The sequence below is a fragment of the Mastigoproctus giganteus genome, chromosome 9, assembly GCF_048544385.1.
Source record: "Mastigoproctus giganteus isolate SK-2022 chromosome 9, ASM4854438v1, whole genome shotgun sequence".
Taxonomy (NCBI): Eukaryota; Metazoa; Arthropoda; class Arachnida; order Uropygi; family Thelyphonidae; genus Mastigoproctus; species Mastigoproctus giganteus.
In genome coordinates, this window is record NC_143583.1 from 230,260,261 (window position 1) to 230,281,226 (window position 20,966).

A 20,966-nucleotide genomic window follows, 5' to 3' on the forward strand; every position below is an offset into this window, starting at 1 on the left:
TAAACTTCATTTGCCACCTCTCAGCCCATCTGCTCAACCTTTCCAGATCCTGTTGCAGTAGCATAGTGTCAGTAGTGTCGAATACACCATGAATTGTCAAACTAATAGAGCAAGCTTATATACGAAAAGATCTAAATCTACAAAGTACTTCCTAATTCATTTCACAAATATACGTGGTCTCAATTCTAATCTCAACGATGTCCATTTTCACTTGCAGTCTGCCAAGCCCCATGTACTTTTTCTGACAGAATCTCAGTTATCGGTTGATTCAACTACTGCTCATCTCAGATGCCCAAATTATCCTCCTTTGTATGATTTCTTTCACCTCAAAGGTGGTATTTGTGCATATTTCCGTTCTGATATTCCCTGTCAGAGACTTGGTAATATGGAATCTGCTCTCTTTGATCTTCTCTGGCTTAGAATCTCTCTACCTCATTGTGTCAAATTCATCTCTTGTCCCTATCAATCTCCCAACTCCACTATTCACTTGGAGCTCTTTGACTTCCTCTCTTTGCAACTTGACTTTGTCCAGTCCAACTTTCCTAACAGTGAGGTAATTTTCCTTGGTGATTATAATGTTCACAACTCCAGCTGGCTTCCTTTTTCTAGTCACACCGACCCAGCAGGTCGAGATGCTGAGGCTTTTGCAATTACTAATGACCTAGCACAGATTGTTCATTTACCTACGAGAATACTGGACAATCCTAATCATACAGCCAATCTTTTCCATGTACTTAGAAGGGTTGTTTGTGAGATCTTTTTCTCACAAACAACCCTTCTAAGTACACGGTCGAAGTGAGAGGTCCTTTAGGCACTTCAGATCACAACTTGGTCATTGTCTTCTGCAATGGAACCTTTATCTCATGGCTATTCCCAACCTCGTGTTGTTTGGCATTACAAGAAGGCAAAATGGGATGACCTGCGAGACTTCTTTTCTTCTTTTTCTTGGTCGGATTACCGTTTCAAAACTTCTGATGTCAACGTTTGCTCAGATCGTGTCAGTGAAATTATTCTTGCAGGAATGGAATCATTTATCCCACACTCCACTTTAAAATCTCATCCTTTATCTGAACCTTGGTTTTCCAATAAATGTGCTAAGGCTGTTCAAGAGAAGAATGTTGCATATCGTAATTGGCTTGTTTCTAATTCTTCAGTTTCATTTTCTGCCTACACCAAAGCTCGCAACAATTGTAAAGCAGTTATTAATCAGTCCAAACTAGAGTTTAAACAGGCTAAGAGTAGAAAACTTGCTTCTTGCCCTAGTGCTAGCCATTCTGGTCCCTTGCCAAAGCTATTGGCTGCAACTTTTGCCCATCTCTGCTCCCACCTATGTCCAAACCAGATGGTTCTGTTGTCACTTCAGCCAAGGATAAAGCTGACCTGCTAACATCCCATTTTTCTTCCAACTCATAATGATCTTGGTTAAACACCTCCCACCCTCCCCAACACGCTCCATTCAATGCCTCCTGTGGTCTTCCGTCAAAAGGATGTCAGAAGGATTTTGATGAATCTTGATGCTAAGAAAGCTCAAGGTCCCGATGGTATTTCTCCAATTATTCTCAAAACCTGTGATCCTGAAGTTACTCCTATTCTATGCCGCCTTTTTTCACTTTCTTATTCCAAAGGTGTTTTTCCTTCTGCTTGGAAATTTGCTCATATCCAGCCAGTTCCTAAAAAGAGTGGCAAATCCCTCCCATCCAATTATCGTCCCATTGCAATTACTTCTACTCTTTCTAAAGTAATGGAGAAATCAATTAACCGCCAACTCTTAAACTACCTAGAAACCTTCCGTCTGATCAAGGATCGCCAGTATGGATTCCGTCAGTGTCGATCCACTGGTGATATTCTGGCTTATGTTACCCATTTATGGACTAATTCAATGGAAAGGTTCGGTGAAACACAAGTAGTTGCTCTTGACATCTCAAAGGCTTTTGATCGGGTTTGGCATAAAGGTCTTCTAAACAAGCTTCCATCTTATGGTTTGCCAACTGTTTTTAGTAGTTGGTTATCCAGTTTTCTCTCTGATCGCTCACTGAGGGTGATGGTAGATGGCTCTCTGTCTTCTAACGTCTCCACTAATACCGGTGTCTCCCAAGGTTCAGTTCTTTCCCCCACTCTTTTCTTCTTGTATATCAATGACCTTCTTCCATTGACTGGAAATCCTATCCATAGTTTTGCCGATGATAGCACATTGCATTCAACTTTCCATTTTGAGAAACCTTGTCCTGCTCAATCAGCTTCAACTTCTCGAAAATCTGCTACCAATTCCTTAAATGCCGATCTTCAGGTAATTCTCCAGTGGGGTAGAGACAACTTAGTTGATTTCAACCCTTCTAAAACTCAGTCTTGTCTTATATCTCGGAAAAAGGATTCTTCCACCTCCCACCATTCCCAACACGCTCCATTCAATGCCTCCTGTGGTCTTCCGTCAAAAGGATGTCAGAAGGATTTTGACGAATCTTGATGCTAAGAAAGCTCAAGGTCCCGATGGTATTTCTCCACTTACTCTCAAAACCTGTGCTCCTAAACGTACTCCTATGCCGCCTTTTTTCACTTTCTTATTCCAAAGGTGTTTTTTCTTCTGCTTGGAAATTTGCTCATATCCAGCCAGTTCCTAAAAAGAGTGGCAAATCCCTCCCATCTATTTATCGTCCCATTGCAATTACTTCTACTCTTTCTAAAGTAATGGAGAAATCAATTAACCGCCAACTTTTAAACTACCTAGAAACCTTCCGTCTGACCAATGATCGCCAGTATGGATTCCGTCAGTGTCGATCCACTGGTGATATTCTGGCTTATGTTACCCATTTATGGACTAATTCAATGGAAAGGTTCAGTGAAACACAAGTAGTTGCTCTTGACATCTCAAAGGCTTTTGATCGGGTTTGGCATAAAAGTCTTCTAAACAAGCTTCCATCTTATGGTTTGCCAACTGTTTTTAGTAGTTGGTTATCCAGTTTTCTCTCTGATCGCTCACTGAGGGTGATGGTAGATGGCTCTCTGTCTTCTAACGTCTCCACTAATACCGGTGGCCCCGAGTGCCAAGCGATAGTTCCCAAGCGATCTTTATAGTGCGTTTTCTAGCGTTTTTCCTAGAGTGAGTACTAGTGCTTTCATAAACCCTCCACCGCTCGCAACGTCACTGCTGACCGCTCGCAACGTTACTGCTTCCCTCGCTGAGCAACGTCACTGCTTCAACGCTAGCAACGTTACTGCTAACCCCGCTTGCAACGTTACTGCTATTGCTAGCAACGTACTGCTCTCTTATTCTTCTGATCGCTTGGCCACTAGTTGGCACCGCTCCTGCCTCCACGTGGCGGGGTCGGAAACCTGGGAGAAGGAAGCTCCTCTCCCGGGGCGAAAAGGAGCAACAATGGATTGCGATGAATATCCACCACTAGAGCCAACAGGCTCTCAACATATTGACACCCGTAGAAGGGAACATGATCCAAGTCTCTCAAAAAGAATGAGAACAGATTCTAGCAAACCAGAACCACCAGCTTTTCTGATAATGCATTCACTGTCGAATCAACCAGTAAGCAAATTGTCTCCCTTTGTCATTCAAAGATGTCTTGAAAACTCAGCAGGAACACCAAAAATGGTAAAAAGACTCCAGTCAGGAGATCTATTAATTGAAACCACGCAGGCAAGACACTCTGAACTGTTATTGAAACTTTCAACTATAAGCGGAATCCCAATTAAAGTCACCCCGCATAATACACTGAACTCCTCCAAAGGAGTTATAAGTGAGTGGGATTTACTAAACGTCACCGAAGAGGAAATAGTTACGGAATTACAAGAACAAAAAGTAACACAAGCAAGGCGAATAATGATCAGGAAGGACGATAAACTACTTCCAACACGAAATATCATATTGACCTTTAGTACACCAAATTTACCAAACTCAGTGAAAGCAGGCTACCTCCACTGCCGAGTCCGAGCATACATTCCAAATCCCTTAAGGTGTTTCAAATGCCAAAAATTTGGTCATTCTCAAACAACATGCAGAGGAGAAATTACATGTCCTAATTGTGGTTCGAAAAATCATTCTCAAACAGATTGTACTGCAAAATCTCCAGAGTGCCCAAACTGTAAGAATGATCACCCAGCTTATTCAAAATCATGTGATCTGTGGAAAATGGAAAAAAAGATACAGAAGTTTAAGATTGAAAACAAAGTATCATATCAAGAAGCAAGAAGACAAGTCAAGGTAACAATGCCAAAACGCAGCTATGCTACTGCTACCCAAAACTGTCAAGCTGTTGCTATCCAAACAGAAGTGTCAATCCCTCCTAACACATCCATTGCAGAATGGGCACGATCTGTACTTTTGACAAATCAGCCTGCTAACAAACCTGTTTCAATCGACGAAATAAACAATACTCCACTCTCAGTTCCATCTAAAATTACGTCAATTGATAAATTACAAAGGAAACCACAAAGGCAACGCGCCACTGAATTGCAACAACTTAACTCAAGCAGCATGGACAGCGAAGCTGTAAATGCACAAGAGGAAACAATCCTTGATCTTCATGCGGAAGATGACATGGAAACTGGATGTTCATCTACTGGTACCGATGAGGTAGAAGGGAGTACAGAATACGGACGCCCTTTTTTTCCAAGAAAGGATAAGATAAAACATGATTGTCAAAAGCAAACTGCTCCATCTTACAAGAAACAGACAGAATCATCTTCCCTCTCTAAAACCAAATAATGATGTACATCGTACAATGGAATTGCAGAGGTTTACGCAGTAATACCGATGATATATATGATTTGATCTCGCAATATAATCCGGTAGCCATTTGCTTGCAAGAGACTTACTTAAATCCTAAGGTAACTTATTCAATTAAACATTTTACAGTCTATAGAAAAGATAGAATTAGTTCAAGCCATGCACATGGTGGAGTTGCAATTTTAGTGAATTGTAAATTTCCAGCAAGAAAGATTCCTCTTCAGACCCACTTAGAAGCCGTTGCAGTTCGTGTAGCAATGGGAAAAACAATAACTCTCGTCTCGTTGTACCTTCTACCTAACAATATTTACACGTTTCAAGAATTAGAAGATCTTATAAAACAAATACCATCTCCTTTTTGTCTTCTTGGTGACCTAAATGCACATCATCCGCTATGGGGATCTGCTCACATGGATAATAGAGGGCACTTGCTAGAAAAGCTCATAGACCAAGAGAACCTAACTTTGCTAAACACTGGTCAAAACACCTACACTAATCTCTCCACGGGATGTATGTCGGCAATTGATTTGTCTATTTGTTCCCCTGAGTTACTTCCTATTATAGATTGGACGGTTTTAAATGATCTGCACAACAGTGATCACTTCCCAATAATATGTAGAATCCAAACAACGCAGACACCTTGCACTGATCATCGGGTATTATGGAAATTTTCTAAAGCAGATTGGGAAAAGTTTGCTGTCTCCATCTCCTTTGATAGCCAATTGATACAACTAGGGTCCATTGATGATGTCACCGAGCACATTACCAAACAAATAATAGCAGCAGCTTCCAAAGCAATACCAATGTTTTCTGCTTCCAAACACAGAAATCTTAGACATTGGTGGAATGATGCTTGTACCATAGCGAAAAAGGAAAAAAATAAAGCCTGGAATCTGTTCCGTAAGTATCCAACCACCCACAACCTAATTCAGTTTAAAAGGCTTAAGGCAAAAGCACGACAAATTAGAAGACAAGCCAAAAAAGAATCGTGGATACAGTTTGCGTCTTCTATCACAAAAGACACCAGCAGTAAAATTATTTGGAAAAAAATTCAACAACTAAATGGAAAATTTTTACCGGTTTCTGCTCCAATTTTAACCAAGAACGGACAAGAAATATCTTCACCACAAGAAATAGCCAACGCACTTGCAGAGACTTTCTCCGAAACTTCCGCCACTACTGCTTATGATACTTCCTTTCTACAAACTAAAGCCATAGCAGAAAAATATAAGATAAATTTCCAAACAACCCAGTTTCTAGCCTACAATGAACCTTTCCGTCTTTGTGAACTCCAAACAGCAATAAACAGATCACCAAATAGCGCTGCCGGAGCTGATGGAATCTATTATGTAATGCTAAAACATCTAAACAATATATCTCTGAATTTGCTAATAACATTCTTTAATCGCATCTTCCTTGAAGGTGTATATCCCTCTACCTGGCATCACGCTGTTATTCTAGCCTTTCCCAAACCAGGAAAAGATCAATCACTCACACAAAATTATCGACCAATCTCCCTCACCAGTTGTCTAGGTAAAACTCTAGAAAAGATGATACACAGGCGACTTACCTGGGTTCTTGAAACTGAAAAGCTGCTAAACAACAATCAATTTGGTTTCCGACAAAACAGGTCCACTTTAGATCTCATGGTGAAAGCAGAGACTAACATTCGTAATGCTTATGTGAAAAACGAACACCTTGTTATGGTAAGTTTGGACATTGAAAAGGCTTTTGACACAACCTGGAGGTATGGCATATTGCGAGAACTTTATTCCCTAGGATTGCGGGGACATTTACCGAAATTTATTCAAAACTTTCTCCAAAACAGAACATTTCAGGTTCGTTATCAAACAGTACTTTCTCGTATTTATACCCAAGAAGAAGGTGTCCCACAAGGGTCAATACTTAGCGCTACTCTGTTTTCACTCAAGCTGAACTCTATAACCCACAACATTCCCAATACTGTCGAATTATACATGTACGCTGATGATCTCACTCTATCTTGCAGTTCAAAAAATATTCATACTATTGAAAGACAGCTGCAACTCTCCATAAATAAGCTAGAAACATGGACACAGAAGAATGGATATCGTATGTCAGAACAAAAAACTGTTGCAATTCACTTCTGCAAAAAACGTAAGCTGCATCCGGAACCGGAGCTTCGGCTAAAGAACCACCTGATACCACTCACCAGTAACCTTCGATTCCTAGGTTTAATGTTGGACACCAAACTTAACTTTGTTTCTCACATAACATATCTCCGAACTGTATGTTTAAAGAAATTAAATATTCTTCGGTCCATTTCTGCCATGAAATGGGGTGCCGACAGATACTCTCTGCTACATCTGTATCGTGCTCTTATCAGGTCACGATTAGATTATGGAGCTGTTGTCTATGACTCTGCTAGGAAAAGTGCACTAAGCAGACTGAACACCATCCAACATAGTGCCCTTCGTACTTCGCTAGGAGCCTTTAGAACATCCCCTGTCCAGAGTCTGTATGTAGAGGCGTACGAACCTCCACTTCACCTTAGAAGGAAAATGCTACTCCTTAATTATGGAGCCAAAATTCAAAGCCTTCCAGCCCATCCTGTTCGACCATTGCTTCTCAACCCTGATTGGATCACGTTCTACAACAGCAAAGTTACAGAAAATAGACCCACTGGTATTCGATTAAAAGAATTGATACATGCCTGGGACATAAACTTTGACAATATGCTTCAAGAGAATGATGTACCTAATCCACCCTGGTCTGTAACTCTCCCTCACTGTGATAAATATTTTCAGCAATGGGGAAAGAAATCCCTGCCAGATGAAAGTATTAAACAGCTCCATAAAGGACATGCCCTCAATAATGCTCAACGCTGTATAATATATACAGATGGTTCGAAAACAGACTCTTCTGTTGGTGCTGCAGCTGTCTTTCCCTCTTTTACAATTTCTATATCACTACCAGTTGAGTGTAGCAGTTACACTGCAGAATTATATGCAATAAAATTAGCCCTAGAAAATATAAACACTTCCTATAATACTAGCAGTATAATATACACAGACTCCAGGAGTGCAGTGTCTGCTTTCGACAATAATCTTTCAATATCGCATCCCATCATAAAACAAATTTTTTCCTGCTTAAACCACCTACGACGTAAGAATCATAAAGTGTTATTTTGCTGGATTCCAGGGCACTCTGGTATCACAGGTAATGAGAGAGCAGATCAGGCAGCCAAACAACCAATCAGTGCAATACCATCACATTACCAAGTACCATACATAGATTATTTGAAGCGCATTAAAAAAATCTATACAATCCACTGGTCTGAAATCTGGAGGTCACAAACGAACAACAAATTGCTCGAAATCAAAGAGGAACCAGCACTATGGAAATCTAGCTTAAGGAAAAACAGACAAGAAGAGGTTGTGCTAGCAAGATTACGCATAGGGCATACGCATCCAACCCATGTATATCTACTCAAGCAGGATGTCCCACCTCAATGCACTCATTGTACTTTACCACTTACCGTGAAACATATACTCTTAGATTGTAAGCAGTATTCCTACTTCCGAAGGAATAGTTTTCTTTCACTCTCACAACTGAAAGAGCCTCTATCACTTGCTCATATTATTGGAAACAATGCGAATTTCGATGAACTATTTACTTTTCTTAAGCAGATACAAATATATGATTTTCTATGATTAAAAACTGGAATGAAGTTTTATATAAAAACATGTTATAGGAACAGGCACATTTTGGCCCTAGTTGCCCTTGTGCCCAAAAATACCAATACCAATACCAAAAAACTAATACCGGTGTCCCCCAAGGTTCATTTCTTTCCCCCACTCTTTTCTTCTTGTATATTAATGACCTTCCATTGACTGGAAATCCTATCCATAGTTTTGCCGATGATAGCACATTGCATTCAACTTTCCTTTTTGAGAAACCTTGTCCTGCTCAATCAGCTTCAACTTCTCGAAAATCTGCTACCAATTCCTTAAATGCCGATCTTCAGGTAATTCTCCAGTGGGGTAGAGACAACTTAGTTGATTTCAACCCTTCTAAAACTCAGTCTTGTCTTATATCTCGCAAAAAGGATTCTTCTGCTCCTATGCTTATCTTTAGTGACACTCCGATTTCTAGGCAAAATGATATATCTCTTTTGGGGATTACCCTGACTTCTAATCTCTCTTGGCACAAGCACATTACAAATATTGCTTCCTCTGCATCTCAAAAACTTGGTTTTCTCTTTCGCTCTCGGTGTTACTTTTCTTCCAAACAGCTGCTCACTCTGTATAAATCGCAAATCCGCCCTGCCATGGAATATTGTTCCCACATCTGGGGTGATGCCCCCAAAACCTCTCTCAGGCTTCTTGATTCCATTCAGAAGAGAGCAGTTAGGTTAATTAATGATTCATCTCTAATAGAGTCTCTCCACTCGCTTTCTCATAGATGTGGTGTTTCTGCTGCATGCCTCTTCTACAGATACTTCCATGGGCACTGTTCTTGTGAATTGGCTTCTATAATTCCCGCTCTCTCTTTCAAAACAGGCCGAACACGTGCCGCCACCAGCCAACATCCATATACTGTCCAACTTCAAACCCACAGACCCAACTTTTCATCTTCCTCGTTTATTCATTCAACTGCCGTTTTCTGGAACAACCTTCTTTCATACGTATTTTCTGAAAATTACAATCCACAGAAGTTCAAATCCAATGTCAACAAATATCTTCTTTCGTCTTCTCAACCTCCAACCCAAGCACGGTACTAAGTACTGTAGGTTCTAATACCTCTCGTGTTTGGGGTTCACATAAAAAAAAAAAAAAAAAAAAAACCATTCCTTTATCCATAGCAGCAATTTGCCTCCAATGCCACCTGCTCCAATTTGTGCAGCAGTCTTCCATGTGCTACGGTATCAAAAGCCTTTCTAAGGTCCAAATATATGATAACAAAATTATTATTTGCATCCAGTTGGTTTGTGACTACATCGTAGTATCCAATCTAATTGGTCAAACAAGACTTCCCCTTAACAAACCCATGCTGTGTCCGAGCTATAACTGAAGACTTGTCTAGACAATCCTGCAACGCTTCTTTAAACAGGCGCCTTCGTAGCCAGGTGGGAAGGAGTAGCAGCAGCACGTAGCACACGCTTTTTGATTTGACCGGGGTTCAAGCCCATCACCAACAAATACGGAGGATGCAGAAAGGTCAGGGAATGACCACCGCACATCCCAGAGCAATATGGCCTGAGTTGCTAATGCTCCTAAAAACCAAATAACATTAACAGTCCTTTAACCAGTGCCTCCATTAATTTCCCTGGAACAGAAGTTAAACTAACAGGTCTGTAATTACCTGTGTCTCCCTTTGATCCTCCTTTGTGGATTGGGGTCATATTTGCACATCTCCAGTCAATGAGTATCTCCCCTGACTCCAGGGAAGCTCTCATAATTATGGCTAAGGGTTTGCATACTTCCTTTGCTGCCTCCTTTAATATAACTGGATAGATTCCATCCACCCCAGGTGCCTTTCTTGTGTTTATCTTCCACTTTACTCTCAGTTATTACAAGATTATCTAGCTTACTGCCAGAGTTGAATACACCTCTGGCATTCCCCTCTCTGAATAACTCCTCATGTGTGAATGTCGATGCAAAATATTCATTTAGTTTGTTAGCTATCTGAGCAGGATCATCAACAGTTGACCCATCGATATCAAGTGGACCAATCTGATTCATCCCCTTACTTCTAGAGTTTACATAAGTAAAGAACTCTTTGCTGTTTTTCTTCGCATCCCTTGCCAAGGATTTCTCGTAATCTGCCTTCGCCTGCCTAACCTCCTTTGTAACTTGGTTACAGACCAGCTTATATCTATCATAGGCTTCTGTGTCACATGTTAATTTATATGTATCCCATGCATGTTTCTTTTCTTTCACATCTAAATGGATATCAGATGTTAGTTCATCTGAAATCCGTTTAGGCCTAAATCTTGAAAAATATTTCTTTGTTGGTATGAAGAGCCTAGTGGCTTTCAAGGTTAATTCTTTGAATGCTTCCCATTTTGAATTTGCTGTCGGTAACATCATCAGTTGGTTCCACTGTATAGAATTTAAATACTGTCTCAGACCACCGTAGTCATCTTTACGAATGCAAAAACTCTTCCCTTTACCCTTAATGGTAGTTACCTCTTTGAGTAAATCCCACTTCGGCACACTGTGATAACTGCCACTTAGTGGTTCCCTTATCGGCAGATTCTTGATGCATGAAGAATCAGTACTGATAATCAGATCAAGAGAATTACTCCCTCTAGTTGCCTCCTGAACATGCTGCTGTAGAAAACAATCATCCAATAAATCCACAAAAGCCTTGCTAGTGTGTGAGTGACCAAACCACAAATTCCAGTCAATATCCATGAAATTAATATCCCCTATTATAAGACACTCTAATTTACTGGCCCACTCTATTTCTCTGCACAATTGCTCATTATACTCATCAGATTCATTAGGCCTATAACACTCACCTACTCTCATTTTTCCTTTCCCAGTGCTTATCTCACACCAAACAGACTCAACATTGCATTGTCCACCAACATCAATTGCATGCACCTCCTTAGATTTTATATGTTTCTTAACTAACAGCCTAACCCCTCCTCTCCTCCTGTCCTGTCTATCCATTCTGTACACATTGTACTCCCCAAATTGCAGTTCTGCACTTCATATGTCTGTGTTAGAAATCAGTTAGAAATGAACCCTTTCTTCTGAAACATGTCTACTAAGAAAAGAAAGTGTCTCTCAATTTGCAAAAAAAGTCAATTATTTGTGAGTTAGAACATGATGCAAAAAATGTTGAAATGTTTCAAAAGTTTTCTTTGTCCTCTTCAAGTGTATCGACATTGTGGAAGAATAAAAATGGTTACATATCAGCACTGGAAAAGAACATAACTGGGGAAAAAAAAATTAGAAAGTGTGAGGTTACAATCGTTGATGAAGCAATGCCTTAGTGTATCAACACACAAAGAAGTGTGGGATCTTGAAGGCTCAAGCAGAAAAATTTGCTAAACAATTTTTGCTAGAAAATTTGGGCAGATGTGCTGAGAAGTGTCAACTGAAATTTAACATTGACAAATGCAAAGTACTGCATATGAGTAGAATTAACCCAAGAGGAACTTACCAACTGTGTGGTACTACACTTAGGGCGGTAGAAAATGAAAAAGTCCTGGGTGATTGTACAGTCAGTTATATAGTTTCTGAGCAATGCGGACAGACTGCCAGAGCAGGTCATGTCATGGGGTATTGTCAATGATATTCAGGAATTTTGGTAGCAGGGAAAAGGAGGTAGTTGTTCCTTTGTATAAGGCAATGGTCAGGCCTTGAGTACTGTGTACAGGTCTGGAACCTCATTTTAGGAAGGATTTAGTGTTGCTTGAGCATGTACAGAGAAGGGCAATAAGATTAGTGAGGGGAATGAGGGGGTTGCTCTTACAAAGAAAGGCTTAAGTTCTGCATATTGCAGTGCCTGGAGATTAGGCACCTGCGAGGAGATCTGATTGAGGTGTATAAGACCTTGAATGGGTTGAGCATGCTGAATTCTGATGAGATTCTTCCGCTTGCTCAGATTATGATCCTGCGGGAGCACAAATTCAAATTGAGGAAAGACAGTTGTAGAATAGATGTGCGGAAATTTGCCTTTAGCCAGTGGGTGGTTAATTGCTGGAACAAACTTCCACCTGTCGTTGTGGAAGTTGATAGGTTAAATAAATTCAAGGAGGAACTGCACAAACTTTTAGAGGGAATGGTTGTGTGAAATTGTTTTTTTTATGAGAACCCCAAACACTAGAGGTATTAGAACCTATAGTACTTAGTACTATGCTTGGGTTGGAGGTTGAGAACGAAAGAAAATATTAGTTGACATTGGACTTGAACTTCTGTAGACTGTAATTTTCAGGAAATACGTATGAAGGAAGGAAGGTTGTTCCAGAAAACGCAGTTGAATAAAGAAACGAGGAAGATGAAAAGTTGGTTCTGTAAGTTTGAAGTTGGACAGTAAATGGATGTTGGCTGGTGGTGGCAAGTGTTTGGACTGTTTTGAAAGAGAGAGCGGGAATTGTAGAAGCCAATTCAGGAGAACAGTGCCCATGGAAGTATCTGTAGAAAAGGCATGCAGCAAGAAACAGTACATCTATGAGACAGCGAGTGGAGAGATTCTGTTAGAGACGAGTCGTTAATTAACCGAACTGCCCTCTTCTGAATGGAATCTAGAAGCCTGATAGAGGTTTTTGGGGGCACTGCCCCAGATGTGGGAACAATATTCCATGGTAGGGCAGATTTGCGATTTGTACAGAGTGAACAGCTGTTTGGGAGAAAAGTAATGCCGAGAGCGAAAGAGAAAACCAAGTTTTTTAGATGTAGAGGAAGCAATATTTGTAATGTGCTTGTGCCAAGAGAAATTAGAAGTCAGGATAATCCCCAAAAGAGATATATCATCTTGCCTAGAAATCGGAATGTCACCAAAGATAAGCTTATGAGCAGAAGAATCCTTTTTGCGAGATATGAGACAAGACCCAGTTTTAGAAGGATTGAAATTAACCAAGTTGTCTTTTCCCCACTGCAGAACTACCTGGAGATCGGCATTTAAGGAATTGGTAGCAGATATTCGAGAAGTTGAATCTGTTTGAGCAGGGCAGGGTTTCTCGAAATGGAGGATGGAATGCAATGTGCTATCATCGGAAAAACTGTGGATAGCATTCCCAGTCAAAGGAAGAAGGTCATTAATATACAAGAGGAAAAGAGTGGGGGAACTGAACTTTGGAGGACACCAACATTAGTGGAGAAGTTAGAAGATAGAGAGCCATTTACTATCACCCTCAGTGAGCGATCAGAGAGAAAACTGGATAACCAAAAAACAGTCAGCAAACCATAAGCGGAAGCTTGTTTAGAGGACCTTTATGCCAAACATGATCAAAAGTCTTTGCGATGTCAAGAGCAACTGCTTCTGTTTCACCAAACGTTTCCATTGAATTTGTCCATAAATGGGTAACATAAGCCAATATCACCAGTGAATCGGCACTGACGGAATCCATATTGGCGATCATGGATCAGATGGGAGGTTTCAAGGTAGTTTAAGAGTTGGCAGTTAATTGATTACTCCATTACTTTAGAAAGAATAGAAGTAATTGCAATGGGAAGATAATTGGATGGGAGGGATTTGTCACCCTTTTCAGGAACTGGCTGGATATGAGGAAATTTCCAAGCAGAAGGAAAAACACCTTTGGAATAAGAAAGTGAAAAAAGGTGTCAAAGAACAGGAGTAAGTTCAGGAGCAAAGGTTTTGAGAACAAGTGGAGAAATACCATCAGGAAATGGAGCTTTTTGAGCATCAAGTTTAGTCAAAATCCTTTTGACATCCTTTAGATGGAAGACCACAGGAGGCATTGAATGAATCGTGTTGGGAATGGTTGGAGGTGTTTTTCCAAGGTCATTAATACATCGATTGGAAGAAAAATGGGATGCTAACAGGTCAGCTTTATCCCTGGCTGAAGTGACATTAGAACCATCTGGTTTTGGCACAGGTGGGAGCAAAGATGGGCAAAAGTTGCGGTCAATAGCTTTGGCAAGAGACCAGAACATTCGGATACCATTAGGGCAAGAAGCAAGTTTTCTGCTGTTAGCCTGTTCAAAATCTAGTTTGGACTGATTAATAACTGCTTTACAATTGTTACAAGCTTTGATGTAGGCAGAAAATGTAGCTGAAGAATTGGAAACAAGTCAATTACGATATGCAACATTCTTCTCTTGAACAGCCTTAGCACATTTACTGGAAAACCAAGGTTTAGATAAAAGATAAAGATGTGTGGAATAAAGGATTCCATTCCTACAAGAATAATTTCACTGATACGATCTGAGCAAATGTTGACATCAGAAGTTTTGAAACAGTAATCTGACCAAGTAAAAGAAGAAAAAGAAATATTGCGGGTCATCCCATTTTGCATTCTTGTAATGCCAAACAATAAGAGGTTGGGAATGGCCATGAGATAAAGGCTCCATTGGAGAAGATACAATCACCAAGTTGTGATCTGAGGTGCCTAAAGGACCATTCACTTCTACCGTGTATTTAGAAGGGTTGATTGTGCGAAAAAGATAAAGCGTATTGACTGTATGATTAGGATTGTCCAGTATTCTAGTAGCTAAATGAAAAATCTGTTTGACGTCATTAGTAGTTGCAAAAGCCTCAACATCTTGACCAGCTATGACTAGAAAACAGAAGTCAGCAGGCGTTGTGAATATTAAAATCACCAAGGAAAATTACCTCACTGTTGGGAAAGTTGGACTAGAGAAAGTTAAGTTGCAAACAGAGGAAGTCAAAGAACTTCAAGTGATTAGTGGAGTTGGGAGAACGGTTGAGATAACAGATGAATTTGACAGAATGAGATAGAGAGGATTTAAGCCAGAGAAGATCAAAAAGAGGAGATTCCAAATTACCAAGTCTCTGACCATATAAGCGCAAGTACCACCTTTGAGACGAAAGGAATCACACAACGAATAATTTGGGCAACTCACATGAGTAGTAGTTGAATCAACCTATAACTGAGATTCTGTGAAAAAAGGAAAAGGGGTTTGGCAGACTTCAAGTGGAAATGGACATTGTTGAGATTAGAACTGAGATCACGTATATTTGTGAAATGAACTAGAAAATGTCTGGGAGGTTTAGATATTTTTGCAGATAAGGTTACTCTATTAGTTTGACAATTGAGCTTGATATCATCATTCTTCTCTTTCTTGGCGATTCCCTACATAAGCTCATACACTTTCTTTCTTGCCTCACATGCCTCTATTACTACTGCTACAACTACAACAATGCTAACAAAACAGGACTTTTTTAATAATTTGACATCTGACAATACATTTAAATTCAAAGGGGAAAAGTGTGTTGGTGGAAAAAAATTAAAGGCTCACTTGATGGTGCTCGTACGCGCAAATATGACAAGAACTGATAAAAAAATACATTTTTCTATCAGAAAATTGTTAAAACCTTGATGTTTCAAAAACGTCAGGAAACGTCTTGTTGATTACACTGCAAACAAGAAAGCTTGGATGACTTCGGATATTTTTCGGGAATACTTAAATGATTGGAATAAGGAGCTATTCAAAAAGAAGAAAAATATTTTATTGTTAGTTGACAACTGTCCTGCACATCCCCAGATTCAAAATTTGTCCAACATTAAGCTAGTGTTTCTGCTTCCCAATGCGACATCAATTTTGCAACCAATGGACATAGGTGTAATCAAGAGTTTGAAAGGATTTTATAAAAAGATTTCTAGTTCTACATCTGATCAGGCAAAGAGAACAGAATCTTACCGAGTCTATATCGATATTGGATGCTACTGTAAAAATTTATTGAATGATGCTTGGAACAACATTACTTCAACAACCATATTGAGTTGCTTGAAGAAACTGAAATTAAATTCAAATGAAATTTCAATTGTAGATGAAGAAAACAACTTACCATTATCCAAATGGTTGTACGTAACAATGTTGTAGGTTTTAATACAGATAACATCAATGAATTTGTATGAGTCGATGGCAACTTATTAACTAGTGGTCTTCCTACAGAGAGTGACATAGATGCTGTGCTCAAAGATGATAACGACGACAGTAAAGACTATGACTGTGATGATATAATGACAATTGAAAGTGAATCAAAATCAGTGCCAACAATCTCACAAGCTCAAGGTGCAATTTTTTTGAAGGAACTGAGGCAAGTAATGAGACTTTTAATGCATTGAGTGTTTTAAGAAATATCCAAGTGAAATCTTTAAAACAAACATATTCGAATTTTAAGATTCATAAATAAAGGCTAATTGAAATCCTGTTTGTTGTTAAATCGTATTGTTTTTAATTACAGAGAAATAAATTGTGTTTAGTATTAAGTGTATTGTAGTTTTATACAAGCATATTAATGTAAATATTATGTAGGTTTATACAGTACTTATATTATTTTTTTCTCTCTAATATTTCTTTTGTTTTTTGAATCTACCTTTTTATCAAGTTATTGAGAATTTAAAAAAATATATCAGGTAGCTTTAACTCGTCACTGATATAAAATGTTCATTGTTTAACAGCCCCAGGGGTTTCCCCATCTTTGCTATCACTGATATAGCGAGTAATGGTTATAATGAGGAAATTTTGTCAGTCCCTTGATGCTTGTTGTAACCAAGTTCGACTGTATATATATATATATATATAATTGTTGATATGTTTGCACTTCTCCAGTCCAATTAATGGATTGGAGAAGTGCAAACTTCTCCAGTCATGTTAATGGTTCATTGCACTCTCTTTCTTGCAGCCTCTTTAAAAATTACTTGGTTACGTACCATCAACTCCAGGAACCTTATAAAAAGTTTTTCTAATGAACATTCTTCAGTAATTTAGTATTGCTAATTTCATGCTGCCCAGCATCACTTAAAAAATTCCTACATCCTCACTATGAAGGGTCTTTCATCTGTAAATATTGATGCAAAGTACCTGTTCAATTCATCTGCAACACCAGCTGGGTTATCTGAGACTTCCTTCCTGCACCCATTTCTCATAATCAGCCTTTGCCATAACCTTTCTGTGGTAATATTACAGATAAACTTGTAATTGTTACGAGCTTCATCACTTGTCGTTGCTATGTAACTTTCCCATGCCATTTTTTTCTGTAATATTAAATTGGCTAGCACATTATTTGTCTATCTTGGCTTCCCTCTCGTGCCATATTCCTCTCATAGTATTTATGCATTCACGATTTTTGTGACTCTCGCTTTAACATTCCATAATGTTTTTTTTGTCCTCTGTGTGCTATCTCCCCACTTGATAGCGGCCATATAATATCTGAAAACATCATTGTCCTCTTTCCTGAAATTAAAACCCATGCCTTTACCTTTAACAATTACAACCTCCCTATCTCTTTTTGCTCTCTCCATCATCCATCCTGCAACCATTTGATTGCTCCCTGTTAATAGTTTCTGTACTACCAGCCCTATGATGTCATCTGGTTAATGGGTAAAGATCAGGTCCAGAATATTCTTATGGTATGTCCTTTTCCTAACATGCTGATAGAAATAATAATCATCTAGTTGGGTCATTATCAGTTGGTATAATCGTCAATATGTGCAACCTTGCATGAAAGGATCAGATATGGTATTTGTTCTCCTTCATGAAACAGTGCACAAGACACTCGTGACATCATTAACGCTGCATTCAGTGATCTTTCCAAGTTGGAATGCTCATGTACAAACTACAACATTCTATAGAATTTTTGTATTTAATGCTAATTATAATTTTCTAATGACTAAGGACTTTTCAAACACACAAATTGCAAACATTTCTTGTTGTTGATTTGAATTTCAAGAAATATACCTGTAAGTTTTGCATTTGAATGTTATATATATATATAGGCCGAAAAAATAATTTTATTTTCAATTTCTTAATCATATTCTCCAATAGAAACAAGCACCAATTTTGCTATTAACAGGACCAAGTGGAGTAGGTAAAACAGTCACTGTTCGAGTTTTAGCATTACAGTCAGGTGTTGAAATTCAGGAATGGTCCAATCCTCTGCTTGTGACTAATGATGGTATGGATAATTTTAATTGATATTATTTCTGAAATTCTTTTTTTTGTAATTGCTTTTTAGCTTTTTTCATTCCATAATTTTTATGTATGGCATTAATGTAAATTGTATTTATTGCAAAAGGTTATTATGCACTGAACTGCATAAAATATATGGTACTCCCTTTATCCTTTGACTTTAGAGTCCTTTGACTTTATCCTTTGACTTTAGTCATTATAGAATCTAAATATTCAGACAAAATTCCATAAATATCTCTTTCTCCCTATTTTTCCCTAAAGAAGTCTTCATCTGCGAATGTAGATGCAAATAATACCTATTCAGATTTTTATCAATCTGAGCAGATTCCTCAACAGTTACACCATTCATATCTAGCGAACCAATATGCATGTATATATATTCATAACCTGACCATTGCCTTATACAGGCAATGGTCAGGCCACGCCTTGAGAACTGCATACAGGTCTGGAGATCTCATTTTAGGAAGGATGTAGATTTGCTTGAGCATGTACAGAGAAGGGCAACAAGATTGGTAAGGGGGGGGGGTGAAGGGATCCTCTTACCAAAAGAGCATTAGCATTAGTAGAGGCATTTGATGCAAGAAAGCAAGCTTATGCAGCATCAGCCAAAAAAAAAAATAAATAAAATAAATAAATAAAAAATAACCACTTCTACTTCACCCCTCTGTTCGTTCGAAATACCCGTCCAGCTCAGCCTTAAACTTATTTAGGCTATCAACTTCCACGACAAGGGATGGAAGTCTGTTCCACCAACCAACCACCCGCTGGCTAAAGGCAAATTTCCTCACGTCTATCCTACATCCGTCTTTCCTCAATTTGAATTTATGCCCTCTCAGGTGATTATTCTGAGCAAGAGGAAGAATCCCATCAGCATTGAGCATGCTCAAACCATTCAAGGCTTTATACACCTCTATCAGATCACCTCGCTGGTGCCTAGTCTCCAGACACTGTAATCTGCAAAACTTCAGCCTTTTTTCGCAAGAGCACTAATTTGTTCCATTCACTAATCTTGTTGCCCTTCTCTGTACTCGTTCCAGCATCTCTACATCCTTTTTGAAATGAGGCCTCCAGACCTGTATACAGTACTCTAGGTGTAGCCTGACCATTGCCTTATACAAGGGAATAATCACCTTCTTATCCCTGCTAGAAAAATTCCTATATATCATCGACAATACACCATGAGCTACACTTGCAGCCCGTCTGCACTGCTCAGAAAACTTCATATCTGCCTGCACAACCACTCCCAGGTCCCTTTAATTCTCTACCACTGTCAGTGTAGTACCACAGAGTTGATACATTGCTCTGGGGTTGCTGTTTCCCATATGTAGTACTTTACATTTGTCAATGTTAAACTTCATTTGCCACCTCTCAGCCCATCTGCTCAACTTTTTCCAGATCCTGTTGCAGTAGCATAGTGTCAGTAGTGTTCTTGACAACCCTGCCAACCTTCGTATCGTCTACAAACTTGGACATTAAGCTTGATATACCATCGTCAATATCATTTATAAATACAGAAAACAATAATGGACCCAATACTGAACCCTGAGGGACTCCACTAATAACATTAGTCCACGATGAGCAGTGTCCATTGATTACCACTCTCTGTCTTCTGCCCCTCAACCACCCCTTCATCCAAAGCAGCAACCTGCCTCCAATGCCACACTGCTCCAATTTGTGCAGCAGTCTTCCATGTGCAACAGTATCAAAAGCCTTTCTAAGATCCAAGTATATAATATCAAAGTTATTCCCTGCATCCAGTTCTTTTGTGACTGCATCATAGTATCCAATCAAATTGGTCAGGCAAGACTTCCCCTTAACAAAACCATGCTGTGTCCGAGCTATAACTGAAGTCTTGTCTAGATGATCCTGCAGTGCCTCTTTAACCAGTGCCTCCATTAATTTTCCGGGAACAGAAGTTAAACTAACAGGTCTATAATTACTTGTGTCGCCCTTTGATCCTCCTTTGTGAATTGGGGTCACATTTGCACATCTCCAGTCCATGGGTACTTCCCCTGAGTACAAGGAAGCTCTCATAATTATGGCTAAGGGTTTGCTTACTTCTTTTGCTGCCTCCTTTAATATAACTGGATAGATCCCATCCACCCCAGGTGCCTTTCTTGTATTTATCTTCAACAATTTCTCCTCCACTTTACTCTCAGTTATTACAAAATTATCTAGCTCACTGCCAGAGTTTACTTTACCTCTGGCATTCCCCTTCCTGAATAACTCCTCATGTGTGAATGTAGATGCAAAACACTCGTTTAGTTTGTTAGCCACCTGAGCAGGATCATCAACAGTTGACCCATCGATATCAAGTAGACCAATCTGATTTATACCCTTCCTTCTAGAGTTTACAAAAGTAAAGAACTCTTTGCTGTTTTTCTTTGCATCCCTTGCCAAAGATTTCTATAATCTGCCTTCGCCTGCCTAACCTCCTTTGTAACTTGGTTACAGATCAACTTGTATCTATCATAGGCTTCTGTGTCATGTGTTAATTTGTATGTATCCCATGCATTTTTCTTCTCTGCCATATGTCTCATTAGTTCATCTGACATCCACTTAGGCCTAAACCTTGAACAATATTTCTTAGTTGGTATGTAAAGCCTAGTAGCTTCCAA

General features: G+C 39.2%; 1 protein-coding gene across 1 annotated transcript in view; it reads left to right on the forward strand.

Annotated features, from left to right (window-relative positions):
- The window catches only part of Rad17 (Rad17 checkpoint clamp loader component), a 382,411-nt gene that overhangs the window by 57,720 nt on the left and 303,725 nt on the right, over window positions 1-20,966 (forward strand). The window contains exon 4 of the mRNA XM_090380952.1: window positions 18,205-18,334. Coding sequence (XP_090237078.1) covers window positions 18,205-18,334 — 130 coding nt within the window. The remainder of the gene's footprint in view (window positions 1-18,204; window positions 18,335-20,966) is intronic.